Below are 23,240 nucleotides of genomic sequence, written 5' to 3'. Positions count from 1 at the left end.
ACGGGTAGTACGCTGATGAAATGTTCATTCGGTAGGTAATCGGGCAAGATCCTCGTGTGCATTCGGTGACATTCGGCTCGATAGGGATGCGTATGAACCTAACGTACCAGCCCGTAACCTTAGGTAATACGTATCGCGATACGGGAGTTTAACCATTAATGCGCAAGCGTATATGTCAAAAAGATGCGTTACGTTTACGTATTTGTGTGCACAAAAACTCCCTATTGAATGAACTGCTCTTTATATTCCGCTACATTTCCTGTTCCAATTTGTTTGTCAAATGTCAAATATTTTATTTAGCTGTCAAGACCTTAACCAAACTTTATTTTGTAATTTTGTTTACTCTAAAGAAAAAATAATTAATTATCAGATATCGTTTTTCGCAAACAACTCAAAAAGTAAGTATTTTGTCAAAAAAAAATTAGCAAAAATATAGCTGATAAAAAATTAAAAAAAAAATGTGTATGAGATCTCTAGACCAGGGGTGGGCAAAGTGCGGCCCTCGGGCCGCATGCGGCCCTTTATACATTTTTTTGCGGCCCGCGGAAAAAAGTGAATTATTTTCATTTAAAGTTTTTTTTTATTATTGCTAATATTAATAAATAAATATAGATAATGCACCTATTAACACAGCTAATATAATTAACACTTTCGCAGCGGGTGATTTTCCCGCAAATTTTCAACATAACGCGGGCAATTATTTGGGTTTCCAGCAGAGTTTTGTCGGCTGCCTGAATGAAAGCAACGAAATTTCAACAAATAGAAACGATATTTTTGAAGTAGTCTGGAACTGTTTGGAAAATTTTAAATTAGCGCTGTGACCACCTAGTAAGTGTAACAACTGACGGAGCACCATATTTAAGACGAGCAAATATTGTAATTTTGAGAAAACTTAAAGATTACGTCCATGAACAATTTTCAGAACATCAGTTATTATTTTTCACTGCTTAAGGTGAAACAGTAGCGATCAACAGGTAGCGAAAACGCGTTCCAAGATTGCGGCTGTAATTTTGAATATTTTTTCGAGATATTTGGCACACGTATTCGTAATATAATAAAGAATGGCGATACAGAGGCCAATTTGAAAAATATATTAATATGTGGAAATTACTCTGTAATTAAATACAATATTAAAAAAACGAGCCTGTACCGCCATTAAGAAGAACAAAAAAATACACGTCCTTCAAATAAACTTTTTTATCCGATGCTTAGATTTTGTGTCATTTTGGAACTACTAATGAAATAAAAAATTTTAGTAGTTCCAAAATGACACAAAATCTAGGCATCGGATAAAAAAGTTTATTTGAAGAAAGTGTATTTTTTTGTTCTTCTTAATGGCGGTACAGGCTCGTTTTTTTAATATTGTATTTAATTACAGAGTAATTTCCACATATTAATATATTTTTCAAATTGGGCTCTGTACCGCCATTCTTTATTATATTACGAATACGTGTGCCAAATATCTCGAAAAAATATTCAAAATTACAGCCGCAATCTTGGAACGCGTTTTTGCTACCTGTTGATCGTTACTGTTTCCTCTTAATCCATGAGCAGCTATTGTGCAAAAATGTTTTGCAAGTAGTCAACGCCAACGTCACTTCAATTATAACTAATATTGTTAATTATTCGTTCAATAGTAAATCATCGTGCATATTTTTATATTATTGAATTCTTTCAAAAAAAACAAAAACAATGAAGGGAATCTAAGATTTTTCAAATTTAGAACTCTGTTTATTATTTAAATTATGCGTGTTGCTTATTACATATGATGCAATGTTTGCATCTATTTAAGCACGTAATTCCCCTTCAAATATTTAAGTAACTAATAGCAATGTGAAAATAGAATTTACTATTTTATTTGGGAATAAACAACAATTTAAGTTTGAAATTAAATTTATTTGACGTTTCCATTTCTATTTCGGAAATCGTTATCAAAATACAAAACATTAATCAATTAAACTAATTAAATAAATGCTTAATTTATTAATGTTTTGTATTTTGCTAACGATTACCGAATTGGAAATCTAAACGTCAAATAAATTTAATTTCAAACTTAAATTGTGGCTTATTCCCAAATAAAATAGTAAATTGCATAAGATGTCACACGGAAATAGCTCCAGAACAATATTAGAGAAAAAAGAAATAGGTTCATAGATAAAATAAAAATAAATAAATATATAGATACACATATATTTGACGGAAATACCATGCTTAATTAAGTGCGAACGCTGTTTAGGGGAGAGGGATACGGTTTGAAAAATTTGAAATTTTTGATTATTTTAAATGAAAGTACATAACTATATTTATTTTAAACTTTATTTTAAATGGAAGTACATAAATAAATAAATAAATAAATAAACTTCAAGAATACTCTCTAAAATTTTCAGCTTGGCCGGAGTAAAATTACCGGAAGTAAAGCATGTTTAATATCCCTACTTTCGACGTGATTTGCAGTAGCTTGAGCGTAGTAAGAAACGTTCAACAGCTGTTCCCGTCTCTTTTATAAATTACTCTGCAATTCAAAAACATATTCCGGCGTGCATCACTTCACAATTTGACAGACAAAAAACAAATTGAAATAAAAGTTGTCAAACCAAACGCGTTTTTCTCAAAACTGCTTTTTTCAAGGGCGGTGGATATTGTAATTCAAAAACTACCTACTTGACAGATCCACCTGAAACTTTTCATAGATTTTCTTTAAACATTTCGTGAGGTAACTCTGTCGAGATATGTTTTGGTTAACAATAATAAATTTGTTGATTGTCACCCTTTTTTACAAAAATTTCGTTATTTTGACTTGTATTTTGAGTGAGATCAAAAACTCAAAAATCGTTAAAACTTATGTCCACTTTACATCAACAATAAATTGAACAAGAAATTGACAAAGTTATTCAAGGCCAAATTTGTCGTGTACAAAATGTATGGTTTGTAAAAGAAAATGAAGGAATTTGATGAAATAGAACGATTGGATATGTTTTATTTTGTCAAATTTCTTTATTTTCTTTTTATTCACGGCAAAATTGGATGTAGAATTGTGTTTTGTACAAGTCAAATTTGACCTTGAATAACTTGTCAATTTCTTGTTCAATTATTGTTGATGTAAAGTGCACTTAAAAAACTCAACAGCGTTATCTCGAGAAACTCATAAGCTAATAAAATATTTTTGAATTTTTTGTTTCATATGATCCATTGACGAGTTCTACTGTAAAATCCATTTTTTTGGAGATGCCAGTAAAAATTTGCCACCGTTGGCTTATTTTTCAATATTTGGTCTTGAATTTTTTTTAATAATCTTTTAATTGTACTGTTTATTGTTTATGTTTATGTTTATGTTTTATTGTTTAATGTTTATTAAATTTAAAAATAAAATAATTCCACCATAATTTCAAACAAAATTCAAGAAAAGGTGCTTGAAATGTTGATTTCAAACCATGCCCCCCTCCCCTTAAACAAAATTAGTAAAAAGTTAAAATTTCGAACATGTTAAGGTAACAAATATTGCGGCCCTCGGTAATAGACCAAAAATATTTTGTGGCCCTTACTAAAAAAAGTTTGCCCACCCCTGCCTAGACCCTAAACCCAGTAAAAGAGGAGTTGTAGCTAATGAAAAATAGGTTCATACTAAAAAAATTCCAAATCGAATATTTGAACGTGAAATAACCAAAAAATTAAGCATTTTTTGAAGAAAACTCATTACAACTTTTTTAAAGTGTTTAAAACAATCTTTATTTCTGTTTATTAAAATAGTTCTATCATTAAAAGTAAGCAAGTTAGGCTCAAAATAAAGCTCCCTTTTTTTTGTAAAAAAATCGTGAAAATCACCCCGTAATTAGCATCCCAAATGAAATTAATCGTTACCACTTCACAAGTTGCTTTACTCGTGTATGTATTGTTTATATTATGATCTGTAAGCTTCATCGGTTTTAAGTGCTTATTGTTGGAAGGGCTCTAGTTGAATATCCAGAAAAGTAAAACCTACATTTTTTTACTCTTTGAGATTTTTGGTATCACTAATAATTTTTAAGTTATTTTGAAAAAAGCATTTTTTCAAAATTAAAAATAAAAAAATAAAGTTACTATAAAACCAAATTTTTTCAAAACAAGTATTTTCATACCCTGAAATTTACAGATCATATAAATAATACATAAGTAAAGTAACTTGTGAAGCGGTAACGATTAATTTCATTTGAGATGCTGATTAGGGGGTGATTTTCCCGATTTTTTTTAACAAGAAAAAGGGACTAACTTTATTTTGAGCGTAACTTGCTTACTTTTGATGCTTAAAACTTTTATCAAAAAAATACAAATAAAGCTTTTTTTAAACACTTTAAAAAAGTTGTAATGAGTTTTCCCCAAAAAGAGCATAATTTTTTGAATATTTCACGTTGAAATATTCGCTTTGGAATTTGACGAATATGAACCTATTTTTCATTAGCTAGGTACAACTCTGCTTCTACTAGGTCTAGAGACCTCATACCACCTAGGTCTAGACCTTTTTTTCACCTTTTTGTTAAGCTTTACTTTTGTTAAGAATGTTTTTTCGGTAAAATAATTACTTTTTGTGTTAATTGCGAAAAACCTTCTAAAGACGTATTTTTTTTTTGTTTAAAAATGAACGTATTCACTCGCAAATAACTCGAAAAGTATTGACTTGTGAAAAAATACTACATAACAAAAGTTGCTTAGATTTAGTCAGTTTATCTACTCCCAGACTTGTTTTGAACGTACATTTTTTCACCCCCGAGAAGGGTTGAAACTCACTCCCAGGGTAAAAGTATACGTCGGCGCAATAGGTATCACTTTTATTCTTTGACATATGAGCTATGTGTATGCCAAATTGCATGTCAATATAAGCGGTTCTTTAAAATTTGGAGCAAAAACCGTGAGTAAATGGACTATATACGGATTTTGAACTTTCAAACCTGCTACGAAACAATAATATGTTAATCGTACAGTACTTTACAGTTTCTGTGAATTACGTCATTATTTTATATCCGTTGCGGTGTTTTTAACGATAAGATTTGTAAAAAACACAAAACGAATCACAGTGAGTGCAGTAGATTTCAAAATGTGTTTAAATAAGTTCGTAATCGCTGTTTTATTTGTGTTCATTAATAAATCGATTAGTGATTGTGTAAAAAACCGTAATAAACTAGTATGTAAAGACATACGTCAAATATCTCAACGATTTTTTAACGAAACAACGAATGGTTTACAAGATATTACTTCGATTGAAATACGGAATGATAATCAAGTGTTAGGCGTTGCCGCAGACTCGTTTTCAGACGGCAAGAACTTAGAAGTTGTAATGTTATTTAAAAGTAATATTCACAAACTATATTCCGAAACTTTTAAAGATCTGCCGGAGCTAAGAAGGCTGTATTTGTACTACAACCAAATAACTGACTTGTATCCTAAAACGTTCAGCAACTTACCAAAACTATCAAACTTATTATTAAACCACAACAATTTGAAGTTTATCAGACCAGGTGTGTTTAAGAATTTACCGGCTTTAAATTCACTGGATCTGGGCAATAACTTATTGTCCAATATAGAAGACGGAGTGCTATCTAATTTTCCCAATCTCTCCCGATTGAAACTTAACGGTAACAATATAGAAACAATCTTCGTTCACAAAATAATCAGTTTTCCTGAAAAAATAGAAATACTATGGCTCCACAACAACTCGCTGACGGTAGTTTCGAATTTCATGCTTCAAAATTTGGTCAGTCTCAAAGTTCTTAACCTGGGATTCAACAAAATATCCACCATCGAAGCAGGGAGTTTTTCACAAACACCAAACCTTATAACACTCGTCCTCACCAATAATAATCTGAAAGAACTCGACGGTAGCGCATTTCCTATACGAGGTTTGGATCTTCTCGATAATCTTTACATCGACCATAATTACTTGATGTTCCTGAGATCTTCGTTCTTCATCAGGTTGAGCGGTTTAAAAAAAATTACCCTAATGGGAAATCCGTGGTTTTGTAATTGTTTGTATGACATCTACAGGGTGATCAATGAAAACCACATCCAGGAAAAGTGCCAGGGTGATTATGTTAATGCAAAAAGGCCTATTTGTGTGAGTGACGGTGTTGGTGTTAAAGTTTGTCAATATCGATACAATGTAACGATGAGAGACAAGTATTTAGAAGTAGATCGGAGCATTGCTTTTGACATGAATCCTTTAAATTGTATACTGTAGACAAATATGACATGTAATAAAAATGTATTATAAGGAAGTTTGTCTTTGTTGCACTCAGATTTTTCTACCTTTTTTATATAAAAAACAGATGAAAATATTTGTGCTTGTAATTCCAAAAAAATTTTTGTAATTTAATCAATTAATTGGAAATTGTTACATCTGGACATCAGTTATGACGACATATGAACAATTTGTTTTTGAGTGGCGCCCCCCCCCTCCCCAAAAGATGCATAAAAAACCAAATTATCACCCAATAAAAGACTACTGATCTTTAAAAAAATTAAAATAGATATTGCATACTTTTTCAAGATAAATTTCTCAAAAATAAACACTTTTTGACTCTTGGTATTTTTTTTTTGAAAAAAATGCTCCCTCTTCGAGTTGTGTGAAAGTAAATATAGCGTGACTTACCTTATCTATGTCTTTACTCAGCTAAATCTTTGTTGTACTTACGATACAAGAGAGAAGGAAAAGAGAAATAATAAAATTGTATTTTGCAAATCAAACATTATTTATTGAAACAAAAAGAAATTAAATCTGTGATCTCTTACGGTGTTACAAATAGAGATCATGTTTATCAAAAAGAAAATGAAAAGTTTTAACATAGAAAAAATAATACCTTGTTTTAACATAAAAAAAATTGCAAATTACGCTCTAGGTTAATCCCTCTGGCGTATACCAGAAACATTCATTCTTCTTAACCAATAAGAAAACACTCATTATCCGTAAGAAGTTTCTTTCGGTTCTCATCAAAAATGTTAAGTCAGCTCTATCAACGATTGTCGACTCCAAATCACTTGAAAACCTTATCGCTACTATGGAATTTATTATGTAAACATTCGGCTCTAGTGGACAGATTTCAGTCTCAAAAAAAATTAAATTCTTTTCAAAAACCTTCAAAACTCGAAGACGTACCTTAGCAGCGACCATGGGCACCAGGTTCTCCGGGAATTGGTTTTGATGGCTTATTCGTGTTCATCAACCCCAAAAACCACCCAATTTATCTGTTTGCATCAATTTAATGCCAAAATCCCACGAAACTCGAAACAAAAGATGACGTGCTGTAGCCGTGACACTGGGCACCAGGTGCTCCGGGGGGCGTATTTACAGATGCTAGCGCGTGTTGACACTACGGTGTTGAAATCGGTTAGGGTTTGGAAAAACACTACATTTACAAATAACACAAAAGAACAACATAAAAAATAATGTTGTTCTGAAGCTATTTCCTTGTGGAATTTTTATAATTAACTATTTAGATGGGAAATAAGCCACAATTAAATTGAAAATAATAATATTATTAACGTTTCGACGCCGAAATCGGGTGTCATTGTTAAAATACAAAATACTACTAAATTAAACAAAAATATTGTTGCTTAGTAAAAAATACTTTAAATTGTATAATATATGTCTGAATTGCCAATATAAATGAGTCAGATTAAATAAATTGAAGACCTAAGTGGAAGAAGGAGATATGTAACATTTTCTAAAATTTTGAGTTTCTTAGTGAATGAAGGTGGTATGTAGTATGTAATTTAACTATCATATTATGCCACTTTAACTGTACCTCTAAAAAGCTTAATAAGAGATATTCTAGTGGATGAAGGAGGTATGTAACATGTAGAATACATTTCTTGAATGGAAGAAGAGGTATGAAACATTTTTCGTCTTTTTCAGGTTTAAATTGTTTATAACTCGAAAACTATTAACTTTAGAGAAAAATTACCAAAGACCTTTTTTGTTTCCAATGATCAAAAGAACCTAAAGTAATGTAGACAGGCTAAAAAAATTGATTTTTTAAATTTGTTTAAATTGTTTTTTATAAATGTAGCTAAGGCTAGGGTAGCTATTAATAAAAAAGGCAAGGTAGACGGAAGAAGAAACGCCAGGTCGAAGAAGAAAGACCAGGTCGCAGAAGACCGTCATGGCTTAGACACCTGTAAGAATGGTTTAACAGATCCTCTGCATCCCTTTACCGAGCTGCCATTAACAAAATTACTATAGCCAGTTTGATAGCCAACATGAACATAGCAATATGAAGAAGAAGATTATTTTGTGTTCAATTACATAAATTTCTGTAAAACTGAATATAGAGCATTATTTCATGCCACATACCCCCTTCATCCATTCAGATAAAGGATAGTTTACAAACTAAAATTAATGGAAGAAGGCGGTATGTACAATTTTTATTTATTTTTAGAAAAAATACTAAAAATCAAAACAAATTATCAACATTATATGTAAAGAAATGCTTATATGTAGCAATATAAATAAAACCAAATAACACAAACAATATTTTCATGACAAAAGTGATATGTTCATGCAGTAGAGGAATAAAAACTTTAACTGCCCATATCTAAAAAGGTAGGCTTTGAACATACCTCCTTCTTTCACTTAGGTCTTCAATTATTAGAATAATTTTTTACTAAGCAACAACATTTTTTTTAATTTAGTAGTATTTTGTATTTTGACAACGACACCCGATTTGAGCGTCGAAACGTTAATAAGATTATTTTTTTTAAATTTAATTGTGGCTTATTTCCCATCTAAATAGTTAATTATAAAAATGCCACAAGGAAATAGCTTCAGAACAACATTATTTTTTATGTTGTTCTTTTGTGTTAATATATTATTGTTTATATCCCAACAGCGTTTAAAACGTTTAATTATTTATTAATAGGTACCTAAATCACTTAAATATTTTTCCACAGCAGTAGGTATATAAAATCAATGTCAATAGCCGTTAGCATAATATGCATCTATAACCACTAAAAAAGCTAGCTGCTTTTAACCAAATCTGTTAGTGTTTGTAAATGTACTATTTTTCCAAACCCTAACTGTTTTCAACACCCTAGTGTCAACACACGCTAGCATCTGTAAACGTACTGTTTTTCCAAACCCTAACCGATTTCAACACCGTGGTGTCGAACACGCGCTAGCATCTGTAAATGTACTGTTTTTCCAAACCCTAATTGATTTCAACACCCTGGTGTCTACACACGCTAGCATCTGTAAATATGCCTCCGGGGGTTGGTTCTGATGGCGTATTTGTGTTCAACGACTCCAAAAACCTCCAAGTAATCTGTTTGCATTAATCTATTCCTGATAACCCCTCAAACCTCCAGATGACGTGCCTCAATCGGTGACCTTGGGCAACAGGGGGCCGTGCCCCCCCCTAGCTTTTCGGGTACTTTAAACTATATAAGGTTATCCAAAGTTTACAAATTATAATGTGCAACATCTTCACGTCTGCCTTACCCCCCTAACAATTTTTATATGGTTGCCCGTGGCTCCGAGGGTCGGTTCTGATGGTGCAGTCGTATTCAACAACCCCAAAAACCGCCCGAGTAGTCTATTTTTATCAATTTACATTTCCACCCATTTTTCTATAGTATACTTTTTCCTGACATCATCTTGAATACAAAGCAAAAAGTTGCAAGTCGCTAGGTGCTGTATTTAAAAATCGATTTATTCCGGTGTTTTTAGTGCTAAATGCCCCAGTCTATATGTGAATTTTGTGAGCCGTTTCCCGTTCCAACAACTATCGCTTCCAATTACAACGATACATCTTTGTACGCCTACGTATTTTGAACTTTCAAACCTGCTACGAAACAATAAATGCTAATCGTTGGCCGTTGCAGTATACAGTTTCTGTGAATTACGTCATTATTGGAATATCCATTGTTGTGTTTTTAACGATAAGATTTGTAAAAAACAAAACGAATCACAGTGAGTGCAGTAGATTTCAAAATGTGTTTCAATAAGTTCGTAATCGCTGTTTTATTTATGTTCATTAATAAATCGTTTAGCGATTGTGTAAAAAACCGTAATAAACTAGTATGTGAAGACATACGTCAAATATCTCAACGATTTTTTAACGAAACAACGAATACTTTACAAGGTATTACTTCGATTGAAATACGGAATGATAATCAAGTGTTAGGCGTTGGCGTAGACTCGTTTTCAGACGGCAAGAACTTAGAAGTTTTAATGTTATTTAAAAGTAATATTCACAAACTATATTCCGAAACTTTTAAAGATCTACCGGAGCTAAGAAGGCTATATTTGTACTACAACCAAATAACTGACTTGTATCCTAAAACGTTCAGCAACTTACCAAAACTATCAAACTTATTATTAAACAACAACAATTTGAAGTTTATCAGACCAGGTGTGTTTAAGAATTTACCGGCTTTAAATTCACTGGATCTGGACAATAACTTATTGTCCAATATAGAAGACGGAGTGCTAGCTAATTTTCCCAATCTCTCCCGATTGAAACTTAACGGTAACAATATAGAAACAATTTTCGTTCACAAAATAATCAGTTTTCCTGAAAAATTAGAAATACTGTGGCTCCACAATAACTCGCTGACGGTAGTTTCGAATTTCATGCTTCAAAATTTGGTCAGTCTCAAAGTTCTTAACTTGGGTTTCAACAAAATATCCACCATCGAAGCAGGGAGTTTTTCACAAACACCAAACCTTATAACACTCGTCCTCACCAATAATAATCTGAAAGAACTCGACGGTAGCGCGTTTCCCATACGAGGTTTGGATCTTCTCGATAATCTGTACATCGACCATAATTACTTGATGTTCCTGAGGTCTTCGTTCTTCATCAGGTTGAGCGGTTTGAAAAAAATTACCTTAATGGGAAATCCATGGTTTTGTAACTGTTTGTACGACATCTACAGGGTGATCAGCGAAAACAACATCGAAGAAAAGTGCCAGGGTGATTATGTTAATGCAAAAAGGCCTATTTGTGTGAGTGACGGTGTTGATGTTAAAGTTTGTCAATATCGATACAATGTAACGATGAGAGACAAGTATTTAGAAGTAGATCGGAGCATTGCTTTTGACATGAATCCTTTAAATTGTATACTGTAGACAAATATGACATGTAATAAAAATGTATTATAAGGAAGTTTGTCTTTGTTGCACTCAGATTTTTCTACCTTTTTTATATTAATAAAATTGTAAATTAAACAAAAAACAGATGAAAACATTTGGGATTGTAATTCCAAAGAATGTTTTTTCATTTAATCAATTAATTGGAAATTGTGGCATCTGGATTTCAGTTACGACGACATATGAACAATTTGTTTTTTCTTTTTTCCTCCTTCGTAGATATAGGCGAGTGGCGCCCCCACCCCAAAAGATGCATAAAAAACCAAATTACTCCCCAAAAAGGCTACTGATCTTTAAAAAAATTAAAATAGGTATTGCATACTTTTTCTAGGTATTTTTTCTAGGTCACTTTTTCTAGGTTATTAGTAAACATTTCAATTTGTATTTTAACTGTTAGAGATGTTCAAAATTTATCTACCTACTCGTTCCGATAGTAGCAGTATGTTATTAAAATCACTTTATCATTTTTTCTCTTTTCTCGATTATTAATTTTTATTGCATAAGTAGTATATAAATTATTGTAATTACTGAATACATATTTAGTTAGAAATAATCCTTTAATTTAATTAATTAATAATTTAAGCAATTAACAAATAACGATTTTTCAACAATATTCAAAAACTAAACGAAATAGCCACCTCTATTTTGCAGATGAAATTAAAATTTTATGACTCTATGCCGCCTAAACTCTTAATGTTTACATGACTATAAGTTTCTTTATATTATTCGTTAATGCTAAAAGAGATCAATCGTTGTATTACCAAAATTTCAATGTTTTCACAGGTAAAGTTAGAGAACTTACCCAAACCATAGCACAAAATCAATCGGAACAGGAAGAAGCACAAAAGAAATCGATGATAAACATAAAGACCATACAGAACCTACAAAATCAATGCGATAAACTAGAAGACGACTTGGAGAAATCGCGCAAGGAATGCAAAAATCTACAAATACAGCTGAACACTGCCGCCAACGACATCTCCCGTGATAAACAACAATTAGCGGACAAAGAAGAACATGTCAGCACATTGAAGGTGGAGATAGAGAATTACAAAAAAGAAAAACAAGCCACAGATAATTGGAAAAAGCAGGTCGGTGCCAAAATCCAAACACTTAGGAAGGAATTGGAGGCGAATAATGTGTTGAAAAAGGAATTTGAAGCCAAAATTGTCACGCTCAACGGTAGCTTAGAAAATAAAGAGCAAGCATTGAAAGCCGAAGTCGAGAGCCACAAACATACCAAAAATCTTCTAGAACAATCGAATAACGAGCGTAAAAAGAATTCCGTCCTCAGTTTGGAGATGCAGGACTACGAAAGAGGGGCTAAGGAATCGACCAAGAAGCTAGAGAAGCAACAGGAAGAAATAACGAAACTAAACAACCAAATTGAGTCGCAAAAAACGACTATTAACGCTCTTAGGGAACAAAACAAGCTTTTAGAAAATAGAGTTACTGAAGAGCAACGTAATCTACTTACTGTTACATCAGAAATGGCTACTTATAAGAAACAAATATCCTCTTTAGACGACGATCTTAGTCAAAAACTTGAAAAGATCCACAGCCTCGCCCAACAGCTGGAAGTCTCACGGTCAGAAACCGAAGAACTATCCACAGAACTTTGCAAGGTCATCGCTGAACACCAAAAAACGAATTCGACGATAAAATCAGAGCGCGATCAGTTATCGAACGAAAACTTGAGGCTTCATCAAAGCTTGCGGGAGGCCCAGGATCACCTCAAACTAAGCAAAGATGAGCTGAAGGTGATACAGGGTGAATACGATGGATACAAAGTGAGAGCTCAGAGTGTGCTGAGGCAGAACCAGAAGAGGGACGTAGGATTGGAAGAAAAACTTTCCGAGGAGGTTGCTTCGCTTCTTGCTCAAAATTCGGTGCTGTCTCGGCAACTTGAAGAATCAAAGTAAGTAACTTCATTTAAAATATGTATTATTCGAATATTAAACGCGTTTAAGTTTAAGTTCTTAAGCCAGGATATTCTTGATCTTCCAACATTTCGCTTTTCTCGAATTTTGCCTTGCATAATAAGTTATAATAACGAGTATTTTTGCCCTCTCATCAAATTAAATGAGGCCGGGTAGCTCAGGCGGTAGGATGACTCACTTCCACGCAGGTAGACCGAGGATCGAATCCCAGCGAAAGCGAGAACGTCTAGACATTTTTAAAAATCTCTCTAGGCCACAGGTCGACTCAGCCTGAATAAAATTAGTAGGTACCTTTGGGGTAAAATCAGGGGTAATAATAGGCGGTTGAAGCGTAGCACTGGCCCTGTTACCTTCCTTGTATACCGTAGGCCCTAGAGATAGCAGACTGTCCTGCTATAATTTCAAAGCCGCATTAGCGGTATAAAACGGGTGACTATTATTATTATCAAATGCTTTAAGTACTGAGGTTTTCGTCTTTTGATAGTTAATATTATTTCCGCTTCATTTCCTATCCTTTTAGTCACTTCCACATGATATTCTTAGGATTCTTCTGTAACACCAAAATTCAAAGGTGACCAACTTATTCAGATGTACTTGTTTTAGTGTCTACGCTTCCAAGCCATAGAGAAGAGTAGAAAAGACGTAACACCGAAACATTTTTAGGCATAGTTCTAACCTTTTATCCCGACAACAAAGAAACTTTTAATGAATGATGCACATGCTATCTACGGAGATGTGCACATGCTCACTCCTCTATCTATGGAGACTGCCTCTGTCAATTGATCATCCACTTTAATATTGGCAGTTTGGTTGTAATACAAATTATATATGATTCTCAAGTCTCTATCATCTACTCCCGCTTCTTTCAAGATGTTTATGAGTTTATCATGTTTTACTCTATCAAACGCCTTTTTGTAGTCGATAAAACAAGTATACACGTCACAGTCAACATCCCTGCATCTTTGCATAAGCACTTGGACAGCGAATAGAGCCTCTCGGGTGCCTAAGGCATCGCGGAATCCAAACTGTGTCCATGATACCTGTTCTTCGCATTTTTTATATATTCTGCCGTGTATCACTTTCAGAAACGTTTTGAGTAAGTGGCTCATTAGGCTAATTGTTCTGTAGTCTTCACATGTTTTGGCATTTACTTTTTTGGGTAAAGTTACGAAGGTCGACTTTAACCAGCTTTGGGGTATTTTTCCAGTTACGTATATTTTGTTGAATACAGTTGTTATCCATTTTATTCCTTGTTCATCCATAAGTTTTAGGAATTCTACATAAAACTGGTCAGGCCCTACAGCTTTACCATCTTTAGTTGTTTTAATAGCTGACGTGACTTCTTCAATGGTAATCGGGGGTCCTGTTTGGCATTCAGTGTCTTCAATGGTATTCTGCCTTTCATCTACAAAAGTTACTTCCACATATTGCTTCCACGTGTCTAGTTTTTCTTCCACACTTAACAGTGGTTTGCTTTGGTTATCTGCCAAATACATTCAATCCAAATAAAGCTTATCTTGTGCCCATACCATTTCTAAAGCCAAATTGTGTGTCACTTACTTCACATTCAAGAGTTTTAACAAGTCTGCTGTGTATTATTTTCAAACATGTTTAAAGTGTGTGAATCATTAAAACTTCTGTTTTGTGATCTGAGCAGGTTGTTACACTTGGCTTTTTGGGAATTGCTACAAGGACGATTGCAGCGATTGTGGATGTCTGATATATTAGAGTAAAGAGTTCAATCGTTACATCAATAACATCTTCATCAATGAGTTTTAATAATTCGATGGGCACATTATCTGGTCCAGTAGTTTTGCCCTCTTTTGAGTTTTTGATGGCACAGACAACTTCTTCTCGTAGTATTGGTGGTCTGGTATCCTCTATGGTTTCTAAGGACAGTGTGACTGTGAAAGTTAGACTGTGGTTTTTAATGACAGTTTTTTCATCATTAAATATTTGTTGGATTATTTGTTGGTGCCGTGACATAATCTCTCATTCACATCAACAATAATATTCCCTTTATCATTTTTAAGGATATTCGTTCTTGTGCTTTTTTTAGAACCTGTCATTTTATATATTATATTATATCATACTTTTTATCTAAATCTATTTAACTGCATCTGTCGGAGAGACACCTGTGACACCTTTTGCCTCTCGAATTTTCTTTCTGATATTTTTCTGAATTGTTTTGTATTTTTTCACGACTTTTTCTTTATGTTTTCTTCTTCGTTCTTCCGTAAGTTCAAGAATTTCTACTGTGATCCAAAGTTTTTTGGTTAATAGTTAGAGTTTCCGCATGATCTTTGACTTTCTGGCCAAGTGACTTTTTAGACCAGGGCGCATCTGTAAAAATATTATTGTTTGTTTTTTAACCAAGAGGAGTGATTCAAATTTACCGCACCGTAATGCTTGTTTCTAATTGGTCCAACCGCAGGCAAGTTTACTCCACTGTTATTAAATTTTGACACTAATGACATTTATGAAATTTTGGCGCTTCTGTCATTTTATAGGTTAATTAAGTATATCGGCGTTTTTTTGTGATTTCTGCATTATTCCTTTAAGAGGAAACAGTAGCGATCAACAGGTAGCGAAAACGCGTTCCAAGATTGCGGCTGTAATTTTGAATACTTTTTCGAGATATTTGGCACACGTATTCGCAATATAATAAAGAATGGCGGTACAGAGCCCAATTTGAAAAATATATTAATACGTGGAAATTACTCTGTAATTAAATACAATATTAAAAAAACGAGCCTGTACCGCCATTAAGAAGAACAAAAAAATACACTTTCTTCAAATAAATTTTTTTATCCGATGCCTAGATTTTGTGTCATTTTGGAACTACTAAAATTTTTTATTTCATTAGTAGTTCCAAAATGACACAAAATCTAGGCATCGGATAAAAAATTTTATTTGAAGAAAGTGTATTTTTTTGTTCTTCTTAATGGCGGTACAGGCTCGTTTTTTTAAATGTTGTATTTAATTACAGAGTAATTTCCACATATTAATATATTTTTCAAATGTACCGCCATTCTCTATTATATTACGAATACGTGTGCCAAATATCTCGAAAAAATATTCAAAATTACAGCCGCAATCTTGGAACGCGTTTTAGCTACCTGTTGATCGCTACTGTATCACCTTAATTTTTAAATTTTTAGTCTACTTTTATATAAAAACAGTTGTTTTTAGAACTCTTTAGCGATGTGTTAGTATAATATAATATGTATGGATTATCATCGAAAGGTGATATGATCAACGAAAAAAGAAGATGAATTTGGTGACTTTTCTAGTAACTTTCTTAGGTGTGAATCTGTCTTTTTAGTTTACTCCTCTTGGTTAAAAAATCAACTATAGTACATTTGGATGTTGAGAGGTGACTCTATTTTTTTTGCAGAAATTGCTTGGAATTATCCCATATAATAATAATTGAGTTATCCTCCCACTCAAAAAGGTCCGGAACATTGTTTACATAATCAAAATGTCAAAAAATGAAGAAAACAATTTTTTCTTGGTTTTTTTATTATAACTTTAAAAGTATTCATTTTCGAGAAAAGTTGCACCGACATAAAAGTTGCGTAATTAAATTTTCTACAATATAGGATTAACTGAAAATTTTAAAAATTGTCAACCTTGTTGCAAAATAGCAATAATTTTGAAAAACCATAAAAAATGGTTCCAAATAATGGGATAATTCCAAACAATTTCTGCAAAAAAATGAGAGTCACCTCTCAACGTCCAGCTCAAAACAGATCCGCCCTGGACTATTTGTATATGGAATAAATCTGAAGGAACTGCGATAACAATATTATATTTTGCTTTATGGTGGATATTTAACTATATTTTGAAATGCGAAGGCACTTATATTGATCTAACTTCTAGGATAACAGTTGAGCATCTAGAAAAGGAAAATTCCAAACTGTCGACTGAAATAAAAGAATATTTAAACAAAATACGAGAACTGGAAGAAGATTGTGACGAGGTAAAGACGCAATTTGCCGATTTATCCACCAAACACGAGAAGACCGTTTCAGAAAACGCTGAAACTCTGAGAAATCTTAAGGTAACGATGAATTCTTTGTCGTCTTTTTTCGTATTACGAATATCTTCTTAATTTTACAGGTCCATGCTGATACCGTTTCACAGTGCTACAGACAACAGTTGTCTGATCTGGAAAATCGTCATAGCAGGGAAGTCTTAGAGCTGCAGAGTCGTTTGGAGAAAGTGCCCACTCCGAGTGAAACTTCCCCCGTGCTGCCCACGATGCCCAGAGGAGAAGGGGAGGGTTCTGAAAGTATAGACAGCAACAGTTCCATCCCTGTTCATCCCATACCGTTGGAAAGATTATTAGGTGCAGATTCGGACCAGGAGATCGAGAGGTGAGTCCCCTAGCAATTCTTCCCTCTTTAGAGGCCTTTCTCTATTATCGTTAAGGGGATGGGTACGTATTTTCGGCTGCAATTCTATTCAAATGGGGATTCATTTTTTCGAATCCTGAGAAAACTAATAAGTTTTTTTTGAAAAATTTAAACGCAGAATGAAAGATTACTTTATTACCGGGGGGCCGAAAGTCCCTGAGAACTTCTATAATGTTTATTTTAATAAGTTAAAGGGGTGAAAAACTAAGAAAAAATTTAGTGTGATTTTTAATTTCAAATATCTTATTCAAAATAAACTTTTTATTTATTCTAAGAGACTTTCGGCCCTCGGTAATAATTTAGTCTTTCATTATGCGTTTAAATTTTTCAAAACTATTTATTGGTTTTTTCAGGATTCGAAAAAAATGAACACAATGTCCGTGGTAATATTTTCCAAATCTATCTTTGTCTTACAACGCACTCAGTCGAATAGAATATTTTGTTGATTAAATAATATTAATATATAGTGTATTTGATAAATAATTGATTTAAGACGTGAACTTAATAAAAAGTTATTTATTGTGTATTATTTGTAGAAGATCCAAGCAGAGAATACAACAGGATAATATATTCTGTGATCCAAATCCAAGTATTTTGTTGTTAAAGATGTTCAAAATTGTAAGCGTTCCATAGTAACAATATATTATTAAAAAATCACTTTAACACTTTTCCTCTTTTCTCTATTGAGTATTAGTTTTTTTTTGTACAGATAAATTATTACAATCACTGAATACATAGTTAGTGAAAAAATTATCACATTTATTAACTGAATTAATAATTTGCAATTATACAAATAACAGTTATCTAAGAACATTCAAAAGCCATCTCTTTGAGTTAATGATGACATTTTCAAGTAGAATGACATTCTAGTAATGTTTACATATCCATACCAGTGTGAATTTTACTACACGTAATTTGCCGTGTAAAGACAGAAAAAGTAGGGATAGCCGTAAAATATTTGCGAATTATGTACCGATGGCCTTAATAAAACTATTTTATTATCTCTACTAGGATTAAGAAAAAACTAAACGAACAAGAATCGAAAGTTACGCACCTTACGGCTCTCTTATCTGATACGGAGCAGGATCTGGTGAAGCACATCCAGATGAATAAACTACTTAAAGAAGAGATAAGAAGGCAACAGAGGTCAGAGGAGCGAGAAAAACATGCGGAAAATTTGGAATATCTTAAAAATGTAGTATTTAAGGTGAGTACGACTTTATATATACAGGGTGTTTGGTAAAGAATGGGCCATAGCTTAACCTTAGATTCCTGAGCTTAAAATAGGTTGATTTAAGCTAACTTACCTTAGTACAAAAGTTGATAATAACCGAAATACAGGGTGTCAAAGTTAAACTTTTATTTTATTTATTTTTGAATATTTCCTGACAGGCATGGGACAACAACACGAAATTTGGTTAGTGGTGCTGGTATTGTACAATCTACTAAATTATGTTAAACATACGTTTCTGGCTACTACCAGAGGCGTACGACGGGGGAACGTAAATGGTTGACCCTTCCCAAATTCTACGCCACTGGCGGAATTGCTATTTTAGTGCAATTATTTGATTCTCCAATACTTTCTAAGTAAAAAACACACTCTTCAATCGTAACGATAAAGCCATTAGTTTTCGAGATATTTGAAGCTAAAAACCAAGGAACATAATACGTTAATCAAAATAAGTGTGCCTTTTCATTTTTAACTTCAAATATCTCGAAAACTAATGAGTTTATCGTTACGGACGAAGAGTATATTATTTGCATAGAAAGTATTGGAGAATCTAAAAATTATGCTAAACTAGCAGTTTCATCAGTGGCGTAGAATTTGGGAAGGGTCAACCATTCACTTTCCCCTGTCGTACGCCTCTGGTAGTACCTAGACACGATTATTTAACATAATTTAGTAGGGTGTACAGTGCCTACACTTTCTACCAAGTATCACACGGATATGTCAAATTATTTTAAAGTATACTTTTTTTAAATAATTTATTCTTTATTTAAAACGTTAAGAACTATGTGTGCCCGGTACTATAAAACTATTTGACATATCCTTATGGTACTTGGCAGAAAGTGTAGGTAATGTACACCCTACTAAATTATGTTAAATAATCGTTTCTGGTTAATACTAGAGGCGTACGACAGGGGAAAGTGAATGGTTGACCCTTCCCAAATTCTACGCCACTGATGAAACTGCTATTTTAGCATAATTTTTAGATTCTCCAATACTTTTTATGCAAATAATATACTCTTCATTCGTAACGATAAACTCATTAGTTTTCGAGATATTTGAAGTTAAAAATGAAAAGGCACACTTATTTTGATTAACGTATTATGCTCCTTGGTTTTTAGCTTCAAATATCTCGAAAACTAATGGCTTTATCGTTACGAATGAAGAGTGTGTTTTTTACTTAGAAAGTATTGGAAAATCAAAAAATTGCACTAAAATTGCCAGTGGCGTAGAATTTGGGAAGGGTCAACCATTCACGTTTCCCCGTCGTACGCCTCTGGTAGTAGCCAGAAACGTTTGTTTAACATCATTTAGTAGATTGTATAATATCAGCCCCACTTACCATACAACATATCAAAGCATCTCGCCAGACCCGACAACATATCTGGAGAAAATAACAAAAGCCAAGATCAAAGCCTCAAATATCAAGAAAGAACAACAGGTCCATCTCATACCTAGAGAGAAGTCATCAAGATGCCCAAAATTTTACGGCCTACCCAAGGTACACAATGCAGGATTACCACTGCGACCAATTGTGAGCTCCATCGGATCTCCTCTACAACCGCTGTCAAAATTTCTGGCTCAACAGCTGCAACCATACGCGGAGGAAGCGGATTCTTACGCCAAGAACGCGAGCCACTTCATCGAGTGTATAAAAGATGTGACTCTTGAGCCGGGAAATTTACTAGTCAGCTTCGATGTGGTCTCACTTTTAACGAATGTTCCTATAGAGGAATCACTCGACATCATAAGCAAAAAGTATCCAATATCACCAGATACTCTAAACCTAACCAAACACTGCTTAAATAATACATATTTCATCTATAAGGAACAAGTTGAGGGAGCACCGATGGGTTCACCACTGTCACCATTAATAGCGAACTTGTTTATGAAAAAAATAGAACACCGAGCAATAGAAACAGCTGAATACAAACCCAAAATGGCGCTGAGATACGTGGATGACACTTTTATCATCTGGACCCACGGAGAAGAAAAACTAAAGGCATTTTTAGAACACATCAACAATATCCACCATAAAATTCAGTTTACTATGGAACTGGAAGAAAACGATCAAATACCATTCTTAGATGTGTTAATAATAAAAAAACAAGACGGACACATAGGCCATATCGTATATCGGAAACCCACACATACCGATAGATATCTAAATGCTGCTTCACACCACCATCCTGCACAATTACATTCAGTCATCAAAACCTTGGTTACAAGATCCGAAAGACTGACAGACCAAGAACATCAAAATGAAGAAATGCATAATGTGAAAACAGCGTTAAGAAAAAACGGCTTCTCAACATACACCATCGAAAAAGCTCAAAATGCTCGAAGAAGAATGAAGGACCCAACAGAAGACGAAAAACCGATCGGCAAATCCATTCTGCCATATGTGAAGGGCACAACAGAGAAAATTGGGAGAGTGCTGATAAAACATAACAGAAACGATATTTAACACCGACAGAAAGATCTCAACTATTCTACCAACACCAAAAACCAAAATATCGTTAGAAAGTCAAGGAGTATACGAGATTCCGTGTGGGGATTGTGGAAAGTCGTACATTGGACAGACCAACCGAAGAATCCATGTAAGACGAGAAAAATACCGAAATGCCATCGAAAGCCGGAGAAACCACGTCATCCCTTGCACAACATGTCGCAAATACAGGACATACAATAAACCTGAACCAAACAACGATGTTAGCAAACATCGAAATAAAAAGAAAAGAAATCGATAGAAATCGAAAGAAATCCTAACGGTCTAAACCAAAGAGATGATGCTCAACGGCTTCCTACAACATGGAAAACGGTACTGAAGAAAAAGACCAAAATAAATCAAGCAGCGACATCTTGAATGGACCTGGGGATAAAGAACGACCTTGTCTCAGCCTTTGAGAAATGCGTCTGAAATTTTATTCTCCATTTTAACGGCACTTTTTGCTGTTATGTACATGTTTACTACACTGTTGCTGTATACATTACTTAGGCCTGCCTTCGTCAATATTTCAAACAATCTTTTTAAGGGTACTGTATCATAGGCATTCTCTAAGTCAACGAATACAGTATACGGTCTTTTATTTGACAGTATAATTATTCCACCGTCTTGTTTTCTTTTCTAATATTTTGTAGCCAATCTAAGTTTTTACAAAAATTGGATGGATTCATTCTTTAACATTCTATTCTACTAACACCTTTGTCATGGTTAGGTGGTGATTCGATCCAGACTCCGCTTGTCTCATTTTAGTTCTTTTATTGCTTCTCAGCAGATTTCTATTCATTCCATATGTTTTTAGCCTTTCATAATTCTCTCCCCTGCTCTCCCTTTTTCGTTTTTACTATTGTTACTCCCAAATAGCTAAAGATGAATACAATTTCGGAGATTATTAACTTATTTAAATTATTTTTAGTTTGTGACCTTGAACAGCGGGGACGAAAGATCGCGCCTGGTTCCCGTGATGAACACGATACTGAAACTAAGCCCCGAAGAGACCAAAGAGCTCAACGCAGTAGCCAAAGGGAGCGATCTCAGCCTCAAAGGATGGAGCAACTATTTACCGACGTGGTCTTCGCCAAGCAAGCCCCAATGAAATGCTTTTGAACGTTCCTAAAGCATTCGGTGCATGATATATTTACAGTTCTCGCTCTAGAGGTTACGAGGTAACCTCGTATGAGTGTAACGAATGAAAGGTGCCTATGTATTCGTCCTAACATAGATTTTGTACAAAATAGTACACTAAAGAATGCAGTTTTTCGATAATGTCACTTGTCTAAATGTCAAATTTGACGCCTACATACTGTCATATTCTACACTCGATAATTTTATGATGACATATTTTTCTCATTGATCACGAGTAAGATATAAGAGCAGCAATAACGTATATACAGGGTGTCCCCGAAAATAGTGCGTTCCTTATAGGTATAGGTAGAAGGCACAATGTAGAGCAAAAAATTCTTATAACATTTTTTTCTAAATTGATCCGTTTGATCAAAAAACGAAAATACATTTTGATATGCAAATTGAAGTCTGGCAACAACGCGCAACTTAAAAATCTAAAGATTAAAAAAGTAGGTTTGTAGGTCAGTTGCATCTGGTAGGTAAAATAATGTAAATATCAACCAAACCCATATCCATTATTATGCAGGTAGGTACCTACGATGTCAACAACCCCAAAAATCACACCTCAAAGTAAATAAACAAGGGGTTATATATATATATATATATATATATATATATATATATATATATATATATATATATATATATATATATAGTGGCTAAACATCCCTTTAGGGGTTATGCCGCTTCCGCTCTCTAGATCTATGTTTTGAGGTAGATCAGTCCTCATGTTCGTTATTTAATTTTCTCTGTTATTTTTCTCCACTCTTTCCTGTCTCTGGTTTTCCCTTTCCAATGTCGTATGCCCGCATTGTTGAGATCACTTACTACTTCTTGTAACCATGTAGATCTTGGTCTTCCACGTCTTCTTTTGCCAGCTGGTGTCCATTCCAATATTGAGTATATCGTC

At 33.7% G+C, this 23,240-nt stretch overlaps 2 protein-coding genes across 3 annotated transcripts in view; both read left to right on the top strand.

Annotated features, from left to right (window-relative positions):
• Positions 1-23,012, top strand: part of LOC114334534 (GRIP and coiled-coil domain-containing protein 2) — a 44,587-nt gene extending 21,575 nt beyond the window's left edge. Inside the window, exons 3-7 of the mRNA XM_028284596.2 lie at positions 11,900-13,034; positions 16,939-17,119; positions 17,179-17,435; positions 18,486-18,681; positions 22,122-23,012. Coding sequence (XP_028140397.1) covers positions 11,900-13,034; positions 16,939-17,119; positions 17,179-17,435; positions 18,486-18,681; positions 22,122-22,301 — 1,949 coding nt within the window. The 3' untranslated portion in view covers positions 22,302-23,012. The remainder of the gene's footprint in view (positions 1-11,899; positions 13,035-16,938; positions 17,120-17,178; positions 17,436-18,485; positions 18,682-22,121) is intronic.
• Positions 5,010-11,132, top strand: LOC114334537 (leucine-rich repeat-containing protein 15-like). Of its 2 annotated transcripts, XM_050657358.1 has the most exons (2): positions 5,010-5,870; positions 10,758-11,132. In XM_050657358.1, the coding sequence occupies exons 1-2, from the start codon at positions 5,069-5,071 to the stop codon at positions 11,093-11,095; spliced, it is 1,140 nt and encodes a 379-aa protein (XP_050513315.1). In that variant the 5' UTR covers positions 5,010-5,068; the 3' UTR covers positions 11,096-11,132. The 2 variants fall into 2 exon arrangements, with proteins under 2 accessions (XP_050513315.1, XP_028140399.1); XM_028284598.2 differs by lacking the exon at positions 5,010-5,870 and having other exon boundaries at positions 9,819-11,132.
• Positions 23,013-23,240: the final 228 nt, after the last annotated feature.

Source organism: Diabrotica virgifera, chromosome 8, assembly GCF_917563875.1.
Source record: "Diabrotica virgifera virgifera chromosome 8, PGI_DIABVI_V3a".
Lineage (NCBI taxonomy): Eukaryota > Metazoa > Arthropoda > Insecta > Coleoptera > Chrysomelidae > Diabrotica > Diabrotica virgifera.
This window is presented reverse-complemented; position numbering and strand designations above follow the sequence as displayed.

Coding starts and splice junctions, on each gene's coding strand:
- LOC114334537 (XM_050657358.1), top strand. CDS start 5,069: ATGTGTTTAAATAAGTTCGTAATCGCTGTTTTATTTGTGTTCATTAAT. Junction 5,871..10,757: donor TAGCGCATTTCCTATACGAG/GTTTGGATCTTC, acceptor TTCCCATACGAG/GTTTGGATCTTCTCGATAAT.